The sequence below is a fragment of the Danio rerio genome, chromosome 2 (genome assembly GCF_049306965.1).
Source record: "Danio rerio strain Tuebingen ecotype United States chromosome 2, GRCz12tu, whole genome shotgun sequence".
NCBI classification, from domain to species: Eukaryota; Metazoa; Chordata; class Actinopteri; order Cypriniformes; family Danionidae; genus Danio; species Danio rerio.
In genome coordinates, this window is record NC_133177.1 from 1,035,831 (window position 1) to 1,057,535 (window position 21,705).

At 36.9% G+C, this 21,705-nt stretch overlaps 1 protein-coding gene across 5 annotated transcripts; it reads right to left on the minus strand.

The window, feature by feature from the left end:
* Positions 1-271: 271 nt before the first annotated feature.
* On the minus strand, positions 272-17,280 carry dusp22b (dual specificity phosphatase 22b). 5 transcript variants are annotated; one of them, XM_073909586.1, is made up of 7 exons: positions 17,121-17,280; positions 15,775-15,828; positions 15,612-15,694; positions 14,247-14,296; positions 5,183-5,257; positions 2,344-2,515; positions 272-1,002 (listed from the first exon to the last, which is right to left on the minus strand). In XM_073909586.1, exons 4-7 carry the CDS (start codon positions 14,291-14,293, stop codon positions 886-888), a joined length of 411 nt encoding a protein of 136 aa, XP_073765687.1. In that variant the 5' UTR covers positions 14,294-14,296; positions 15,612-15,694; positions 15,775-15,828; positions 17,121-17,280; the 3' UTR covers positions 272-885. The 5 variants fall into 5 exon arrangements, with proteins under 5 accessions (XP_073765687.1, XP_073765694.1, XP_073765689.1 ...); XM_073909593.1 differs by having other exon boundaries at positions 15,775-15,808; positions 17,015-17,280; XM_073909588.1 differs by lacking the exon at positions 17,121-17,280 and adding an exon at positions 16,450-16,670 and having other exon boundaries at positions 15,775-15,808.
* Positions 17,281-21,705: the final 4,425 nt, after the last annotated feature.

Sequence of the window (21,705 nt, forward strand, 5' to 3'; positions counted from 1 at the left end):
TAAATCCCCTTTCTTCCTCATTCTGATGCTCGCTCTGAACTGCAGCAGATCCTCTTGACCATGTCTACACGCCTATAAGTAGTGAGCTGCAGCCATGTGATTGGCTGATTAGAAATTTGTGATTACGAGCAGTAGGACAGGTGTACCTAATAAAGTGGCCAGTGAGTGTACATTTCATATAACATGTGATTTAACATAGATTATATTTAATAAATGAGTCTGTTTAATGTATAAAACATTGTGTCGTTTCAGGCTTATTTGGATTAAAATGCTCTATTCATAAACATATCTTTATTTATTTAGAAATGCTTTGGAGTGTGTAGTGAGTTTAGCTGAATTAACAATCAACGGCAGAACAGAAATATCTCTGTGGTTTCATTAAAAATATATTATTTGTCATCCAAAGATGAATTAAACAACATGCTGCTTAATAAACGATGAACATTTAATACAAACAGTCAGTATAAATCCTTTTATAATAACACACCTGTAAATACCGAACAACTAAAACTCCCTTTAAACAGCCAGCTCACCCCAAAATCTGAAGTTACTCTCGATCTACTCTCCCTTAAACTATTCTCTTGAACAACAAGCTGAAAACCGGTAACCATTGGCTTCCATAGCAGACAAAAAGTCAATGGTTACAGTTTTCAAACATTCTTCAAAGCATCTTGGTGTTCAACCGAAGAAAGAAAGGGAGAGTAAACGATGACAGAATGCTCATTTCTGGGTGAACTGACCCTTTAACATCGCTTCAGTAGTAAACATTAAAACCTTGCATATGTCTTATTTACAAAAAAAGTGTGGATAAGTTAAACAGTGCTTCGCCATAACCAGCAGAGAGGAATGTGTGTGTGTGTGTGTGTGTGTGTGTGTGTGTGTGTCTTAGTTGTTCTGCAGCTCTGCGTCCTCCTCCGTCGATGCTTTTGTCAGCAAATTGCGAATGTCCTCCTCATCATTAAAAGGGTTTTCCTTGTACTCCTCCTTCAGCCACTCTCTGAACTGAACACACACACACACACACACACACACACATTAAATATAGGAATAGCAATACATTATCAAATACAGCATCATTATAGTTTCTGTAACCCTTAAAGTCACTTATTTGTAAACACATTTCCTCTTTTACTGCTTATCTGTACAGTTAAATTAGTCAACAATGCAAACACTGCACATAAAGCATGCAGAGGTGTGTGTGTTTGTGCGCATTCTGATAATGAGCATGCACATTATTGACATTGGTAGTTCAAAATGCCATGAATGAATTAATGTATTTATTATTTAAACGTTTAGTGTGCTTTTGAAGAATATTCAGATTGTATTTTTGCAGTGGTGTTCATTTCATTAATTTAACTAAACAAAAGAAGTGTGCGTAGCTGGTGTTAATATATTAGTTAATGCAGAATAGCATTAACTTTAGCCCCTTTCACACATACAGACCTTTGCTGGCAATTTTCCGGAAAGGTTGTATGTGTGAAAAGACCCTTTTTGAAAATATCGGTAAATTCGTTCTGGCTATTTTCCGGAGAGTGAAGTTGTAACATTACCGGTAATTTGCCGGAATGCTGCGCTGTGTGAATGCAGAAGGAAGATTGCCGGAGAGAGCGCGTGCACGTCTAGAACGTGCTGACCTGAGATGTCTACTTTAGCCAATCAAAATAGTCAGACGCATTCACGTGCGCGCGGTTTATGAGAATAAAAGCCTTTGAATATTTTTCCAGACACCTTTAGCTGCTAGATGTTAGTCAGATAACGTTTCTATGTTCCTTCTTAATGCCAACTGTGTAATTAATTATCGATAAAATGTTTATGATAAGCCGTTGTTTGTTTACCTTCAAGCTTTGCTTCCCGTGAGCACCAATAGCGCCAGCACACACACATGTCATGAACATCTCGACATGCGAAAGTGTTCCTCCATATGTTTTCATTGGAGTTGTACTCAACACTGATCCATCCAAAGAGTTTGTAATGTAGTCAAATGTTTACAAACACAAGCGCAGCCGTTTAGAGCTCATTTCTGGTTAATGATGTCAGAATTTACCGGCATTTTGCGATGGATGTGTGAATGCTCTTCTCCGGAAATTTACCGGTATCACTGTGTGAAAGTGGCTATTGTAGTTGTAATCTGATTTTTATTAATATTTATAATAATAATAATAATTCCGTACATTTATATAGTGCTTCTTCAACAAAAAGTCACTCATATTTGACGACTTAAAACAGTAAAATATGTTGTACTTGACCAAAATAAAAAAAAAGCTTCTTGATTTAGGGATAGTTCGATATTTGGACTGGAAACGAGCATGCTTTGTAGTGTAACTGTGGAGACGCTGAATTGACCTGCTGTAGTTCTCCAGTCTGAAACTCCTGCAGTTGGTTCTGGAAGCCGGTGTTTGGTGAAGCACAAGGTCTCGCTATCTTCACCGCAGCCAGAGCCTCCTGCCAGCCCAGCGTGGTGACGGTCATGATGTAGGCCACCACCAGCGTCACGCTACGGGAAACTCCTGCCAAACTGAACCAGCGAGGACATTACTGATGAGCAGATTGACCAATAACATGCAGGCATTGTACATAATCGACCAATCAGGACACATGTGAATGCTAGAAGCAGAATTATTGGCTTTTTTCCAATTTCAGTTTAAAGGAAAGATGTTCTCATTTCTAGTCATAATAGTTTTAATAACTCATCTCTAATAACTGATTTATTTTCTCTTTGCCATGATGACAGCACATAATATTAGACTAGATAATCTTTATGACACTAGTATTCAGCTTAAAGTGACATTTAAAGGCTTCACTAGGGTAATTAGGGTAAAATTAGGGTAATTAGGCAAGTCGTTTGTTCTGTAGACCATTGGTCCTTTTAATCACTGCAGACCAGGTGGCGTCAGGGCCACCATCAACCGATTTCTCAGAGGAACATGCAGACATAACATTGCTGTGACTCTGATACAAGCTTTATTTCTGGATTAAAATACAAAGCACTGATAATAAAGATAATTAGTCTACTAAAATGTGTTTATTCCACACAAAGTATGAAGCTGATTGGTCAGTTCTTGTCACGTGACTCGCGGTGCACTTGTGGCATTCATTCAACATTTGAGTTTACTCGCTTCATTCGCGAGTCAAATGCACTTCAGAACAGACGCGGATTTGCGTGATGGGCAGGGCTTCTGTCTGCCCGGTGACTCTAGCTTCGTTGCTTAATAGCTAACATGGATTTCATTGAGAGAAAAGCTGTGTTTATGTGTTTTATGAAGACTGAAAAACAGTGTTGATACGTTTAAGGTCGTGTCTGAGTCCACTACATGCTTTCAGAGGTGCAGCAGCTCTGTGAGCTCATAAACTCCTCCAGAAACTGAACCTGGATGACGGAGGCTTTCAGCAGTGCTTCTGACTGAGCCCAGCCCAGTTTAATGAACTGTTGTCGGTGTCGGCTTGAGGATTTCCGCCGGGACACCAACAACAGGCGATAGGTCACAATCACGCCCCCACAAGAGCAAGCTCCTGATTGGTTAATGCGGCGCGAATGTTCACTTGAATTCAGATTTTAAAACTTAAGCGATTTGTGCGAAACACGCGTTAAGCACGTCAAACACTCAATTCATGCCATTCGTGCATATCGCGCATGCTGCACAATTTTGCGTCATTTGCGCTGCACCATTCTCGCATGTTGCGTCGCAGGATATCTTTTCGCAAGTTTGCATTGACTTAACATGTAAATCACTCGCGCTTGACGCTCCTTCCGCATCTGATGTGAACACAGTATGAGATGTAAGCGAGAGAATACGGCCATTTTTCAAAATAAAAGATTTTTCAAAATATAAGACCCTTCAGACTGATAATAAATAAAATTGAAATAATTTATGATTCCTAGTGCGGCCCGGTAGGGTTGGGCGATGTCGACCAATTTGGCATCGTACAATGTCCAATGTGAAACATCGCTATGGACGATGGCATGGCCATCATGTGAAAAAAAAAGGGGGGGGGGGGTGTTTGACAGAGTGCACGCGACGTGTCTGAAGAGTGAGGAGGGATCCGGGGGAGAGAAGGTTGCACGACTTATTTGAGGACTGGGAGGAAAACGGGCGATTTCCGGGAGATTATCACTCGTTTGCGGGCATTATGAGTCCCGCTAATGCATAGAGAGCTTCCTGAAGACTTCTGAATATCACATATAGTGATAACTATAGTGAGACGCGATGCAGCGGTACATCCGTCATAAACTGTCCGACGTGCACTTCTCTCTGGAGCTCAGAGGAGCGCATGACAGTGTGTGGATATGTGTGTGTGGTCACGTGATGTGCGTTTTCAGCAGACGGAGGGCTGTTCAGAAATGCTAGGTAAAACACGGTGTGGATCATTTTCGTTCTACAATGGCATTTTAATACTAAGACATATTAGTGTAAACGGGGCCTGAGTGTGTATTTTTCCCGAGCAAGTTTGCGACGGGGCGGGGCGGAGAATCGGCGATGCTGGCTCAGCATCGTGTTGTCTATTGGCCATCGGCGATGGATGATTGCATCATCTCTCGTCCCAACCCTACGGCCCAGTACCGATTGATCCACAGACCAGTGGTTGAGGACCACGGCTGTAAGACAATCCAAAACAAGGGGACTAATAATATTGCCCTTAAAATGATTTTTAAATAACTAAGAACTGCTTTTATTCTAGCCGAAATAAAAACAAATAAGACTTGCTCCAGAAGAACAAATATTAAGAGGAAATACTGTGGAAAATTCCTGAAATAATAATTATTGACTTCAACTGTATATTGTGTGCACGTTTTAGTCTTGTGTCTGGTGCTGTGCAATGTATTGTGCATTCTATAGTCTGTGCTTTACCCTAACCCATACACTGAACACTCAATAATACCACACGAGTATATCGAATAAGCAGCGCGAGGAAGAAACTCTCCAGACCTCAACAGAATGAAAGCACGCTGTATTCTATTCTCGCATCAAAGGCCAGTGTTTACTGATATTTTAGGAAGTTCATAAATAGCTCCCCTCCTCCCCTTGACACCTAGTTATCAGCTGTTCACATTGTCACACTGCGCTCGATTAGAGTTGGTATCTCGGCTTGTAGGTTCCTCTTATACTAGAGTCGTCTCTGGTGCATGGGTCTACTAATAATATCAGCTTATTTACAGTATAATGTGCATGAGCTGCTCGCTTACCAGTGAACTAGACAGCCTTCCCCTTTCAGTCGAGATTGGTGAATGAACGCAATGCTCTGCCTAAAGTGCTGGATGCTGTGGAGAAACAAACAGAAAATGCCATGCAGTTATTTAGACGGTAATTGCAGTGCGTGATATCTAGTGTGCTCCAAAAACAGAGGCGAAATTCACATTTAGAAGACATAAACATCTATAGCAGAGATGCCTAAAGTAGGGCCTGTGGGCAAAAGTTGGCTCATGGTGACCTTTGGTTTGGCCCGCCATCCTATCTGAAAAGAGAGGGAGAATGATAGGGAGTTGAATAGGGCAAATTTAGCATAACCTTTAGTTTCTTTAATTGAGGAGCTAGAAAAAAGCCAACTCAAATTAAATGTTGTAAATGAATCAGACTTTTAAAATGTAAATACTGCCACTTGACAGATAGAGGACAATCCACAAGTCATGGCAAAGGCAGGAGCAGCTCGACTAGTGCATTCAGCATTGAGCTCCATCGTGTTATAAATGGGATTGTTTATGTTTCTACTGTAATAAGTTCATTATAAAACATTAAATATTATACTGCATCAATAATTAGTATGTTTTAAAGCAACGTTTTTTGGTTATTTTTTAATTATTAGCCAATCAATTAGGTTAATTACACATGGCAAATTTAATGTAATACGGTTGTTTGACCCACAGTCCTTACTCAAGTTTGGTTTTTGGCCCTTTATAAGAAAAAGTTTGGGCGCCCCTGATCTAAGCTTAAAGTTTGTCTCTTCCACCTAAATGGATCAAAGATTTTATTATTGTCGTCTCCTCATACTTTAGTTTAGGGCTGCATCACATTGGAAATTTTTATTTAATTATTTCATATATTATTTAATTAATTTAATTTTTTTTTGTTATATAGTATTGAAACCAGAGGTTTACACACTCTAAAAAAAGGAACATAACCATTTTTTTTTAAATGTCTGATGGTAAATCACACTAAACATATAATATTTTAGGTCCGTTAGGATTACCTACATGATTTACATTTGCTAAATGCCAAAATAATCAGAGATTTTTTTATTTTTTGAGAATTTTTTATGAATTTCTAGACAGTCAAAAGTTTACACACATTTTTCCTTGGTATTTTTTGGCTTTACTTTTAAACTGTAGAACTTTAGTCAGATGTTTTGGGTCTCCTTCCTCAAGCTTCTCACAATAGTTTGCAGGAGTTTTGGCCCATTCCTCCTGACAGAATTGCTGTAACTGAGTCAGATTTGTAGGCGGTCTTGCTCGCACAAGCTTTTTCAACTCTCCCAACACATTCTCTATAGGATTGAGATCAGGGCTTTGTGATGGCCACTCCAAAACATTCACTCTGTTGTCCTTAAAGCACATTTGAACTCATTTGGCAGTGTGCTTAGGGTCATGGTCTGTTTGGAAGACCCACACTCACCCTTACGTCTGCAAATAGGTTTTGTGTAAATGGAAGATCATGTAAAGCAGGGGTGTCCAAACACAGTCTTGGAGGGCCGGCGTCCTGCAGATTTTAGCTCTAGCTTGCTTCAACACACCTGCAAGGACGCTTCTAGAAAGCCTACAGCTTGATTAGCTAGCCCAGGTGTGTCTGATTGGGGCTGGAACTAAACTTTGCAGGACACCGGCCCTCCAGGACCGAGTCTGGACATCCCTGATGTAAAGGAATCTATTGCTGTTATTATCATGAGGAATTGTGTAAATGCTTTTCGTTTTCTTTTCCAGATTATGGAATTTAATAAGGGAATTTATTGTAGAAGCGTCTAACGGGTTGAGAATTGTATCTCCTTGCAATAAAAAGCTGAAAAATGTATCTATACAAACATTATTTAGATGGATTGTTGGTGATTGGTTGGGTGTCTTTTAAAAAGTAAGACCAGTTTAAAATGTTTGAAGACCTACAACACAATATCTATGTGAATTAAAGACTTTTTAAAGGCCTAAAATTTTGTTTTTAAGAGCCTGTTATGAGACAACAAGTGTTTTTTGACCTTGCATGCAGATCAGCCTGTTGTTGGAGACCCCCAAAACCAAAAAATGACCTTTATTAATGCATAATAGGGGCTCTTTAATGAAAGTTAAGAGCTACAATCATGTAAAAACAGTTATTTATTATCAGTAAATAAACAATGTATATCTCTCAGAATAAGCTTAAAGCTTTATGTATACACACATGTATTCACACAGATAACATCAGTCCTGTTTTGAATCTGTCACTACAGTGATGCATAGGCATTAATAGCTCCGCCCTCTCCTGAAAAGAGCACAATCTCATTTGCATTTAAAGCGACAGTCACCAAAAATTAGAATCAAAACCTAAAGGGTCAGTTTCAGAGAGCTGGAGAACATTATCTGTGTGCTATTTTCAGCTGAAACTTCACTATATACTCTAGAAACGTCAGAGACTTATTTATTATCTTGTAAACAGGGGCATAATAGGTCACTTTTAAGGCCACTGTTGTACGGTTTCAGTTCTTTTGCTGAAGCTCTTCATTCTCACTATGACTGCTCTGTTCCTCCAGTGTCAGAAGGTCACTACCGTAAATATAAACAGAGAATTACGAGACGTCTGCTGTACGAGAGGTTTTCCAGATGCAGATTCTCACTGCAGAGAAGATTTACTGCCGGCTTTATTTAGACTTTAAACTGATACTCAGATATTCTCTAATATCTCCGTGCTCAAGCTGAGCCAGATTTGGGTTACTAAATATAAAAATCAAGGCTAACACCGTCATCTGCACACTTCAAATTAATCATAAAAAGACCCACATGGGAAATCTGCAGAATTTTTAACCATTCATTCATTCATTTATTTATTTAATTTCCTTCGACTTATTCCGTTATTAATCAGGGGTCACCACAGCGGAATGAACCGCCAACTATTCCAGCATATGTTTTACACAGCGGATGCACTTCTAGCCTCAACCCATCTTTGGAAAACATCCATACACACTCATTCACACTCATACACTATGGACAATTCAGCCTACCCAATTCCCCTGTAGCGCATGTGTTTGGACTGTGGGGGAAACCGGAGCACCCAGAGGAAACCCATGCGAACACAGGAAGAACATGCAAACTCCACACAAGAATGAGCTGAAACAACACAATTCCTGATTTTTTTGTGAAGGACAACTTAATTATTCCATGTTCAATCGACTTAAATTTGTATAAACTAAAATGTTAACTTAATTCCTTCATGTTGTCTCAACACAAATCCATTGTGTGGAACGCATTTTATAGTGCACGATACAAATACTCATATCTTCTGTCTTTTGGTGGATGTAAAAAAATAATAAATATACCCAGTACACACATACATAGTATATCAAAACAAACTTTGACGATTCATTTCTGCCCAGCACTAATCATTAAATCATATGACACTGTATAAAATCCTGAGTTTCACACAAATATTTCCCAAATGATGTTGAACAGATTCAGGAGTTTTTCACAGTATTTCCTCTAATATTTGTTCTTCTGGAGAAAGTCTGATTTGTTTTATTTCGGCCAGAATAAAAGCAGTTCTTAATTGTTTTAAAGCCATTGTAGGGCTCAACAATAAGGACTGGCCGATGGCCCGGCGCCAGCGATTGAGATGCTTGGGACAGTAGACAGGATGGTTACTGGCCCGATTGGGCCACTGCTGCCATGTCACTAAAGTTTAATTTGCCTTTGACTATTTGTCAATTGCATGCAAATACAGCCTTTGAGTTGAGAAACCGTTTGTGTTCTCAAGCCTTCAAATGCGACCTTCTCGGTTCCTTTTACCTGATTGGATGTTGTGATGTTATTTTTTTCCGTATTAACCAGTACAGCAAAGAGACAGCAACATGGCGACAACATCAAACGATGATGCTAATGGAAAAGATTTGTTTCTAATGTCTTGGAAGCAGACATTTACAAGGGTGCAGCACAACTAAAAAAATCAAGTGATGTTTTGTACAGTTTGTCGTCAGTTTGGCAGGGCAGCCATCTTTTGTTTCGCAATAAAATACCTGCACATTGTGCTACTTTTGTTTGCAAAACACTTTGAATTTTGCTCATTATACATTTATAAAAATATTTAACATTTAAATTCTAGATAAACAAACATTTTGACACTTTTTTTTTTCATTTGTGGCTAAGAAATAGCTCTTTTTTTATTTTATTTTATTATATTGGCAGGGCAAGTAAAAATCTGAAACAGTTGTCCGATCGGGCCAGTAGAAAAAATCCTTAGCGTTGAACCCTGCATTATAAGGTCAATATCATTCACCCCCTTCAGCAATATTAGTGTTGGATTGTCTCCAGAACAAACCACTGTTATACAATGACTTGCCTAATTACCCTAACTTTACCCTAATTACCCTAGTGAAGCCTTTACATGTCACTTTAAGCTGAACACTAGTGTCTTGAAATGAATATTATGTGCTGTCATCATGGAAAAGAGAAAAGAAATCAGTTATTGGAGATGAGTTATTAAAACTATTATGATTAGAAATGAGAAAATCTTCTTTCCGTTAAACAGGAATATTCAGGAGGGCTGATAATTCTTCAACTAAAGGCTTATAAGCACTATTGGAGTAAACAATGAGGACATTTTTTTAAATAATTTAAGCATTTCAAGTTTGAAACAGCCCAGATCAGGGCGAGCTCCAGAAAGCGGACTGTGGTTTGGTATTTTCTTATGTTATTTGACAGGTACGGTGCTGTTTTTGACATGCACGGTAGTGTTTCCTCCAGAACATCCATCGTTCTGACAGGACCAGGATGAGAAAGGGCTGGGCTGGTCCAGTTTGGTTAGAGAGGGTCAGTTTCACATTACGCATGGCCGGGTTTCGCAGGATCGAGAGGCCGATGCTGAGGGGGATATAAATAAAGGCGTAGTGAGAACGAAGCATCACTGCACAACCCAGATCACGACTTCCTTCCTGCACAAGAGGGCCACAAGAGGAAGTGTGTGTGAGTGTGTGAGTTTGTGTGTGAGTAAATGCATGTGCACTGGAGGGTGTAACTGGTTTGATATGGCATTAAAGGGTCATGAAACCCCCTTCTCATGTTTTCACACATCTTATTAAAAAAAAAAAGCAAGGAAAAGGGGTGTGTTGAGGTGGGAGTGTCCCGTGTGAAAAGAGGGAGGGGTTTGCATAAAAAGGGGAGTTTCATTATGTGCATAGAAACGGTTAATTTGCACACCGTCAACACAAACACTGAGAAGATGAGGCTCTATTTTAACAGTATAAGCACAAAGTCTAAAGCAAATGCCGCAAAAGCACTAAGGGTGTGTGTATTTTCATTTTTTGGTGAATTATCCCTTTATAGCTGATGTAGTTACACATGTTCCATGCACTTACTATAACAATTACAATATTTTATGCATAATTACATGTAAATAACCTACCTTGAAACCCCAACCCTGCAATAAGTGCACATGATTAACAGTGGCAAAGAGTAATTGCATCCAAAATAAGAGTTTGTTGTGACATACTATATACAGTACATATAAATATGTGTGTATTATGAGCTTCATTTTGTGCATAAAACCAAAAAATAAAGCAATTTGCACACCGCCAAAGCAAACGCTGAGGAGATGAGGCTCTATTTGAATGATTTAAGCTCAAAACGACAAAAGCAGATGATGCAAAAGCACTAACGGCATGTCTGAATCTACTTTTGCTATTTTAAGGAGGGGAAAAACAGTCTGTGTGTCCAGCGCATAATCTAATAGGGTTGTGCTTATTAGAGTCATCTTAAGTCATCTTACATTCCTATTAGGAATTGTGTGTGAGTAAATGCATGTGCACTGGAGGGTGTAACTGGTTTGATATGGCATTAAAGGGTCATGAAACCCCCTTCTCATGTTTTCACACATCTTATTAGAAAAAAAGCAAGGAAAAGGGGTTTGTTTAGGTGGGAGTGTCCTGTGTGAAAAGAGGGAGTGGTTTGCATAAAAAGGGGAGTTTCATTATGTGCATAGAAACGGTTAATTTGCACACCGTCAACACAAACAATGAGAAGATGAGGCTCTATTTTAACAGTATAAGCACAAAGTCTAAAGCGAACAGCGCAACAGCACTAAGGGTGTGTGTATTTTCATTTTTTGGAGAATTATCCCTTTATAGCTGATGTAGTTAAACATGTTGCATGCACTTACTATAGTAATTACAATAATTTATGCATAATTACATGTAAATAACCTACCTTGAAACCCCAACCCTGCAATAAGTGCATAAGAGTTGTTGCATTCAAAATAAAAGTTTGTTTTGACATACTATAAACAGTATCTATAGATATGTGTGTATTATGAGCTTCATTATGTGCATAAAACCAGAAAATCAAATAATTTGCACACCGCCAAAGCAAACGCTGAGGAGATGAGGCTCTATTTTAACAATTTAAGCTCAAAAAAATCGAAAGCAGATGATGCCAAAGCACTGAAGGCATGTCTGAATCAGCTTTTAAGGAGGGGGAAAATGGTCTGGGTGTCCAGAGCATAATCTAATAGGGTTGTGCTTATTTTCTTTATGAGTTCCGGGTGTGTTTTGGGCATTATGTGCATGAAACCAATCAGAGTCATTAGATGACTTCCACTAAGTCAAGTGGAGGTGTGTGTGTGTGTGTGTGTGTGTGTGAGTAAATGCATGTGCACTGGAGGGTGTAACTGGTTTGATATGGCATAAAAGGGTCATGAAACCCCCTTCTCATGTTTTCACACATCCTATAAGAAAAAAAGCAAGGAAAAGGGGTGTGCTGAGGTGGGAGTGTCCCGTGTGAAAAGAGGGAGGGGTTTGCATAAAAAGGGGAGTTTCATTATGTGCATAAAAACAATTAATTTGCCCGCCGTCAACACAAACACTGAGAAGATGAGGCTCTATTTTAACAGTATAAGCACAAAGTCTAAAGCGAACGGCGCAAGAGGATGAACTATCCCTTTAATAGCATGTAACAGACATGCATTCAAACCCCAAATATATAATAAATGCATATAATTTATAGAGCTAGGCAAAGATTAATAACATCCAAATTAAAAGCTTGTTTTGACATAATATATGTGTGTGTGTTTTATATATATATATATTTCACAATGAGCATAAAAAAGTAAACAAAATAATCTGCGCACCAACCAAGCAAACACTGAGGAGATGAGGCTCTATTTTAATGATTTAAGCGCAAAAAGTCTAATGCAGATGATGCAAAAGCACTAAGATCGTGTCTGAATATACATCTGCTATTTTAAGGATGAAAAAAACGGTCTGTGTGCCCAGCGCATGGTCTCACAGGGTTGTGCTTATTCTCTTAATGAGTTCTGGGTGTGTGGGGAGTTTCATTCTGTGGATAAAAACCAGGGCTGGATCTCTTTAGCATCGATATTGTGAAGTGTGAATCTGCAATAGTCACATCACACGATCTGCAATGTTAAATAGAGATTCTAATTAACAAGAAAAGTTCAGAACCTGCGCAAAGTTTAACTCTAATTCAATAGTATGAAAGCCTTTTATGTGTATGTGTTTTTTTAAGGCCTGTGACTGTAAGATTTCAAGAGAACTTAGGCCATTTCGGCACAAGAAATTATAAAGTTTGCAGCTTTAATGAAGATTAATTCTATTTAATTATTTAATACGATAAAAGAAACACTATTCAGTGTTGTTTTACATTTGATTATTACATTTCTATACTTCACTACTGGTAAAGTCCAACTGAAAACCATAAAGTTTTGTTTATGTAATTTTTTGTTTATGTAAAAAGTTGTTTTCATTTCTTCCTTAGTTCTTTTCTTTTTTTTTTTGCATAATTTTGTAGATTTTTTTTATTTTAGAAAATTAGGAATTCTTTCCAAATAGAGTCATCTTGTAAAATGATTCCACACCTCCCTTTCTTCACGCACGTATCTCAAGGTTTCTAAATCTTGCTGCTTCTGTGGGTCTCGTCTATCAAATCTGAGCTTTATTCTGTTTTCTCTATTGGATTGGGATCAGGTGATTGGCTGGGCCATTCTACAGCTTGATTTTCTCTCTCTGAAAGCATCTGAGAGTCTCCTTGGTTGTGTTTTGGATCATTGTCCTGCTGAAATGCTTCATTTTTATCCTCCTGTTAATGTAAATGTTGGACTAAGGCAGCTGATCTTCATTTACACTGAGGAAGTGCAGAGGCTTGCTGAAGAACTCCTGAGATTTCAGCTGCTGTCTGGGCTTTCACTGCCATTCTACACCTTCTTTCTTCATGTGTTCAACACTTTTCTTAGTGTCGTTTCATTTTATTACACTGAACTTCATTTGTAAAGTAATTCTTTGCACATACAGTATATGGATTTCTTTGGTTGTTCCCAACATCTGGGGGAAATTTCAAGTCAACAGCACCTTTAGAAAGATGTTTTCTAAGGAAAAATGTTGACCTGTTCAATACTTATTTGCCCCACTGTAATTATTTTAGATTTAACAAATAATGCACAGATGATCTCTCCTATCTGGCCAAAGCAATGGTCAGTGTGTAATCTGACCCCGAAGATATTTTGGACACAGAAAGGAATGTGCTGTCTTTTTGGACAGAGACATGCTCATGCTCCTATACAGGCCGACTTAACCCTGGTGTGCTGTTGGGTCGTTTTCATCCACTTAATTTGATTTTGAGGCTTAATTTGGCCTCAACTTTCTCTGTGCTTTAACAAATGGAATGAATTTTGCTGACTTTGGAGATATTTTCTAAAAAATGCTTTGAAAATTAAGTGAGTTGTTCCTTAAAACAAAGCAAAATAATCTTGTTTTCACTTTGAATCTGATTATTTTGCTTGCCCCATTGGCAGATTAATTTCCCTGTTTAAAAAAATATATATAGACCGCAAAACAAAATTATTTGCTTGTTTAAAAATGCTTCTTGATTTAATGATATTTCAATATTTGGGCTAGAAACAACAAAGTAAGAAAAGCTTTTGTTTGCAGTGTGTCTTTTACGCAGACTGAAGAGAGGTGACAGGGTAAATAAAGCATGTGTGGATGCAGAACTTATAAACGCTGTTTATGAGAAATATTTGCATCTTTGCTAATAGAAAACATGGCAATCAGAAGCCCATCGGCCTACTCACAGGTTCTGTGTGGGCGAATCTGCTGCTGCGATACACAGATAAGTCATCTCCTAAAACACAGACATGGGCTTTAATATCTTTTTTTTTTACAATGAATAAATGAATATATAGAATGTAACTGATATCACCGTTTTAAAAAACTGCATTATATCATACATCTGGAGATTAACTCTGTATATGGATGACAACTGTACTGTCCACCGTACTCACACCTTAACTGATTATGATTGTAGGGTATTCAATGTATGTATTCAATGACTGCGAAAAGAGCTATACAATTAAACTTGAACTGACTAATAATAATAGTAATATTAATAATAATAATAAACATTATTAATTATATTGTTAATAATAATAAATATAATAGTCCTAATATAATTAATATCATTATTAATTATAATATTGTTAATAATAGTAATAAAAATATAATATTAATAATAATAATAATTATTATTATTATTATTATTATTATATTGTTATTGTTTTTAAAAATATTACTAATAATTTACATTAAATGTTACATTTATCATTGCTGGTGAGTTGTTATTAATAATAGTAATGGTAATAATAATAATAATAATAATAATAATAAAAATTAAAATAATAATCATCATAATAATGATATTAACAATGATGTTATTATTCTAAATACATTATATAATTTTATTTAAAATAATAATAATAATTATTATTATTATTATTGTTGTTATTAATATTAATAATATATTTTGTTCTGTTCGGAAAGTATTCTTTTGGAGGGTCTAGATCAGGGGTGCCCAAACTTTTTCTGATGAAGGGCCTAAAACCAAACTTGATTGAGGGTGGTGGGCCGAAGATAAATATACCAAACTATTATAGTAAAGTTGGCATGATAAATTTCTAATTTCTTTAAATATAAAAATAAATAGAAAAATTACTTTAATCGTATTAATAATTACATATATAGTTTGATTATGTCTGGTAATTTTGACTTTATTTTTTTAATTCTTGTATTATTTTTTGCTAAACTAAATTTTTTTAACCTTTTTCAATTTGTATGACAGTGTTTAAATTAAAAATTGTTAAAGAATTAAATTATTGATATTTAATGATATTAACATTAAAAATAGTAATAATAATGACAATATTAATAACATTAATTAAGGATAATAATAATAATAATATTATTATTATTATTAATGCCATATTATTATTATTATTATTATTAATAATAATAATAATAACAATAATAATCGTGATAACTATGATAATCATAATGTTTATGACATAAATAATAATAATCCTCATAATAATAATAATATTAATAGATAATAATCTTGCTTAGCAGTCTTAAAAATCTCCATGATGAAGCATTGCGCGGTGCACCTGTAATATGGGCGCTGCAGTATCGTGGATGGAGAGGATGTGTGTGATGTTGTTTCTGGCCAACTGCTCACGATCTCTGGCATCTGCAGGAGTTTATATGAACACGTTTACCATCTTACACAAACACACACCTTATGAAGACTCTAGTGTTGTGCATTCTTACCTTTGAAATTACCCAAGTACAGGTCAGGCAGAACCTGAAAGCACACAAGCAGGACTGCTCAGTCACAAACAAACAAACAAACAAACAAACGATTCAACAATCTTAAAGCAGAGCAGGTAATCTTCTTTATCAAATGTTTCCAAATGACGTTCAACAGATTCAGGAAATTTTCACAGTATTTCTTCTAATATTTGTTCTTCTGGAGAAAGTCTGATTTGTTTTATTTCGGCTAGAATAAAAGCAGTCCTTAATAGTTTTAAAGCCATTTTAAGGTCAATATTATTAGCCCCCTTCAGCAATATTAGTGTTAAAATTTAAAATAAATGTAAAATAAACAGGGGGCTAATAATTCAGAATATATAAACTATAAAGATCAACACCTAATAAAGTTCTGCTCAGAATGTAAACAGAAGATTTTAATTCCAAAATGGCGTTCAGCCACACGGTCGAGTTATGTTTTGGCGGTAAACTAGACGGGATACGCAGCTGGCCGGAAGTGTGATATGCTTATCAATATAGCAGCATTCATATGACACTCTATAACTATAATTAATATTTTTATAGTACTGTAGCGATTGGGTTTAGGGTTGGGGTAGACGTTAAAAATTACAATTTATTTAGAAGTTTAATTGATAACGTAAATAATACTCGGTACAACTACTGTTTTTAAAGTACTCAAGGTTGGTTTAAGGTTGGGTGGGGGTAGACGTTAATAAAAAACAACAAATGTGAAATTTTATAAATAATATAAATAATTCTCGCAACCGCATCCGATCTAGCAACAACCGACAACACAATGCTAGGCAGATGTTTTCAGTGGCTGTTAGCATGTTGCTATGGTGTTGCTAGGGTGTTGTGGACCGTTGCCAAAAGTGCTCTTTAGTGATTTATAGTACACTACAAACTGGTTGCTGGTGTTTTGAGTAGTTGTCAAAAGGTTTCTAGGGTGTTAATATCTATGACTGGTTAGCAGGCTGAGTAGCGTTTGTTTGCTAGCGTGTTGTATGTGGTTGCTAGCGCGTTGTTAAGATGTCGCGCTCTTCTACAGATTATCTTGAGTCAATAAACTAAATATGTGCGATTTTTCATCAGTTTCGTCGTAATCGAAAGTAAGCGCTTCGAGACACGTGATTTGATGACTCACTCTTGTTTATCCAGATAACTTTAATTCTTTAGGATCTGCTAAAATCCCCAAGACTAATCCTGATGCTGTTTTTTGTCTAACATCTCCAACAAACACCTGAAGGGTTGAGCGATCTGATTCTCATCTCATTTCCCTCATCGCAGATCATTCCCCCTTAAAGTTACAGCAGTGACGGGAATTCAGCCGTGTCCATCTGAGTTACCTTATTAATGCCGTTTCCCATGCCACGGTGTGTGCGGTGGCCGGTATTGCAGGATTCCGCTTGAAACGAGGCTCGTATCGACAGTTTCTAATCGATAATATTAATCGCTTACATCCAACTCTACTGTCGTCCACTGACACTCACTCACTCACTCAAGTGTGCGGAGTTTTCGACTAGCCTCTCTTAAAGGCGCAGTGCGCACTATTGTGATGGTTGTATTTTATAGTGATTTGGCTGCTGGTATGATTTCACTACTTATAATTTGCAAATAACACTTCTCTGAAATTATATTATTCAGGAGAAAGTTTGAAAGTGCGGATATAAAACCAACTTTACCTCAGTTAGTGCATGTGTGGAGGTTAGTAGGCTTCTGACCGCAGTGATCTGAGCTTTAGCAGAGCAGAGTGTGGTGTTTTGAATTTGGGTGTTTCCCAGTACTGGGTTGCCGCTGGAAGGGCATCTACTGTGCAAAACATATGTTGGAATAGTTGGTGGTTCATTCCGCGGTGGCGACCCCTGATGAATAAGTCGAAGGAAAATTAATGAATTGTAATTCTAATTGTTGTAAATGGCCATTGTGAAATCTAACTTTTGTTGTTAAATCTGTGATTTGTATTTATTGCCATAAATCCGATGTATATATATATATATATATATATATATATATATATATATATATATATATATATATATATATATATATATATATATATACACACACACACACACACTGTAAAATACGTTATTTATTTAACCCAATGGTTGAGTTGAACATATTTGCTGCTTTGTTGGGTTATTTTTAACCTTTATTTGGTCATTTATTTGTTAACTCAAACAGTTGGGTTAAAAATGTGAATTTCTGACACAAAACAGATGCATTATGTGTGCGTAATGTTTTTGAGTTATAAAGTTTAAGCTATAGCGCAATAATATTGTTAGTTATTTTATTTATTAAATTACCTTTCCGTGTCGTTTTTTTTCTGTTTCACCATCCAAGACCATCATTTAGAAGTGTTTAGATGTGGTTAAACTGTATTGTACACTGTGGACACTGAGTGAAGCTGCAGCAGCTGCTGGACGGCCTCTACAGCACACAGAGCTCCATATTCTGCTCCATCAACACAGGATTTGCTTGCAGAGTTTATAACTGTCGGCTTTGTTCTGTTTCTTCTTCGTTTGTGATTCTTAATTAGTTTTAACAAAAGTGTCTGGATCTAAAATGTAATGGAAATAAAGCATTTTCAATATTTTTTGAAAAAAATATGTTATTTATTTACCCAGCCATAATTATAAAATTAATAGTAGTACTAGCAGCAAATGAAAAAAATAACAACATTTAATCAAAATAACCCAATGCATTGGATTATATGATATAACCCAATGCATTGGGTTGAAATAACCCATAGTTGGGAAGGTGCTATAATAACCTATTGTTGGGTTATATGTTTATTTTAACCCAACTATTTTAACAGAGTATATATATATATATATATATATATATATATATATATATATATATATATATATATATATATATATATATATATATATATATACAGTTGAAGTCAAAATTATTGGCCCCTCTTTGATTTTCTTTTTCTTTTTTAAATATTTGCCAAATGATGTTTAACAGATTCAAGAAATTTTCACAGTATGTCTCATAATATTTTTCCTTTTTCCTAATATTTGTCTTATTTGCTTTATTTCGGCTAGAATAAAAGCAGTTATTAATTTTTTAAACACCCTTTTAAGGAAAATATTATTAGCCCCTTTAAGCTATTTTTTCGATAGTCTACAGAACAAACCATCATTATACAATAACTTGCCTAATTACCCTAACCTGCCTAGTTACCCTAGTTAAGTCTTTTAATGTCACTTTAAGCTGTATAGAAGTGTCTTGAAGAATATCTAGTCTAATATTATTTACTGTCATCATGACAAAGAGAAAATAAAATGGGTTATTACAACTTTCATGTTTACAAATGTGTTGAAAAAATCTCTCTGTTGAACAGAAATTGTGGGAAAAAATAAACAGGGGGGGGGGGGATATTCAGGGGGGCTAATAATTCAACTGTATATATATATATATATATATATATATATATATATATATATATATATATATATATATATATATATATATATATATGGAATATTGATTGAATGGCATTGCTCTGTAACTGTTACTTTACAAATAGTCCCGCAGATTCAAATGACACAGTTCTTGCCAATTCAATTATTTATTTACATTTTTTAATTATATTTTACATACATGCAGCATTTTAAAATTCACAACATCATCCACTCACCGTTTGCTATATATCCATGTTGAAATGTTCAGTAAATGCCACTCACCTACACAAGTAATTCACAGTTCATGTCTGGAGAAGTGTTCTCTGGAAATAATCATGTCTCTCTCTTGGATATATTTTTTCTTTTCTTCAAGGATGTTTTTTTTTGTCATGTCGTGTAAAGGGTTTTATTTTAAATATTAATTTGCTAAAAATGTTTATACTGTGATAAATGATGCCATTATTAATGTGAGACGAAGAAGATACAAACGCAAACCTCTATACTGTCTGACATTGCAATACTTCAGAGCTCAACTCTATCTGAAGCAGTCAAGTGTAAACGAAGAGCACCAGAAGAGGGCGCGCAGGACTAATGAACGGGAGGGAGAGAGACGTTACCTTTCTCTGACCCTCATCTGCTCTTACCTTCCCCTGACCCCTCTCCCCTCTCCTCTGAATGCACACAGCTCGCGCAGCTGAACAAGGAGGCAGGAGACTCCCTCGCCGTACAGCCGAGACTCTGGTCATGGGAGCCGGCCGGAGCCTCCGGGCGGCACGTAGCCTACCTCGGGAAGCACATTAATGGCTTAAAACTGTCTAAATAATGTGCATGTAATTGCTTATATGTTGATTTATGTACTTAAAGGTGCATGGATCAACTATAAATTTGTTCACACAAGACATGACCTATAAGTTTTGCTGACTATTAGAATTGTTGACTGAGCGATTATCAGACCACATTACACAGTTGGTCCTTAGAGATTTACAAGCTGTGCTTTGATATAATATGTAAAACCCAAATGGTGTATATGGGTATTCCTGAGCATAACTCAATATGTCAAGTCCTCAATGATGTATGAGGTGAATCTGTGGATGACCTGAGATTGGGAGTATAAAAGCTGAGCCATACTGATCAGCTTTGCGCGTTCTGGCTTCTCTACACTGAGGTCGCTCCTTTATTCTCAACGGAGGATAAGGTAAGGGTTTTGTTATTTGTCTTTTGTTTATTCTACTTTTCACTTGATTTTATTTCAATAGTAAAAGTGTATTTCGTCAGTTTTCTTCACTGGAGTGGACATTCATTTTCCAGAACACATCAAGTGTGGTAAAGTATGAATCTGATTTATTCTCTTTGCAAAAACATTATAAGACGATCCTTTAACCAAACTCCAGCTAGAAATACAGCGAATGGAGGATGCTGGCTTATCTTTGTTTAATTAGGGTAATTAAATAAAGGCGACCCAGCACAATACCAAATGCAAATGTATTATTTTTGTAAATATTTGATACTATACTTGCTATACCTCCAGCAGTGTTAACCCTTTGATGTCTAAAGCAGGGGTGGGCAAACTCGATCCTGGAAGGTCCTGCAAAGTTTAGGTCTAGCACTAATCAAACACACCTGAACATGCTAATCACCCTAGTAGCAAAGAATTCTGGCCCAGATTTGGCATAAAGCTGGCACAGCAGGCATTCATCCGGCACTGGCATACAGCATGTGGGCCAAACATGGCCCGGGTTTGGCAGAGGTGGCACCGTTTTTAAGGCGGCACACAAGATTTGGGCCAGATGAAACACGTAGTATTTGGCCCAGATTTACAAATTTGATAAGTGGGCCATTTGAGTTTGGCCAGTCTTGACCCACATTTAAAATACACTAAAATCATTTTTGAGTAACGAAAAAAAAACCACATAGCAAAATTTCTCTGGCCCAGCTCTGGCCCACACAATCAGGTTTTGCTTGGCCCACATGCCGCAGTGAATTACGGTACATGACTGGACCAAATCTGGCTTCCAGACAAGGGCCAAACACAGACCATATCTGGGCCAAGTCTCAGCCAAGTTAATAACTCATAACTGGGTCTGAACTGGGCCAGATAGGTTGGTGTGTCACGATTGCAATGAAATTGATAAACGCATGGAGTGATGCGCTTTAGGCACACTATGGGCACGCTTTTTCTCAAAGTGACCTGATTAGTAGAATTTGTTTTCTTTACTCAAAAATGATTTTAGTGTATTTTAAATGTGGGTCAAGACTGGCCAAACTCACATGGCCCACTTATCAAATTTTTAAATCTGGGCCAAATACTACGTTTTTCATCTGGCCCAAATCTTGTGTGCCGCCTTAAAACCATGCCGCCTCTGCCAAACCCGGGCCATGTTTGGCCACATGCTGTATGCCAGTGCCGGATGAATGCCTGCTGTGCCAGCTTTATGCCAAATCTGGGCCAGAATTCTTTGCTACTAGGGAATTCTACCAATCAGGTCACTTTGAGAAAAAGCGTGCCCATAGT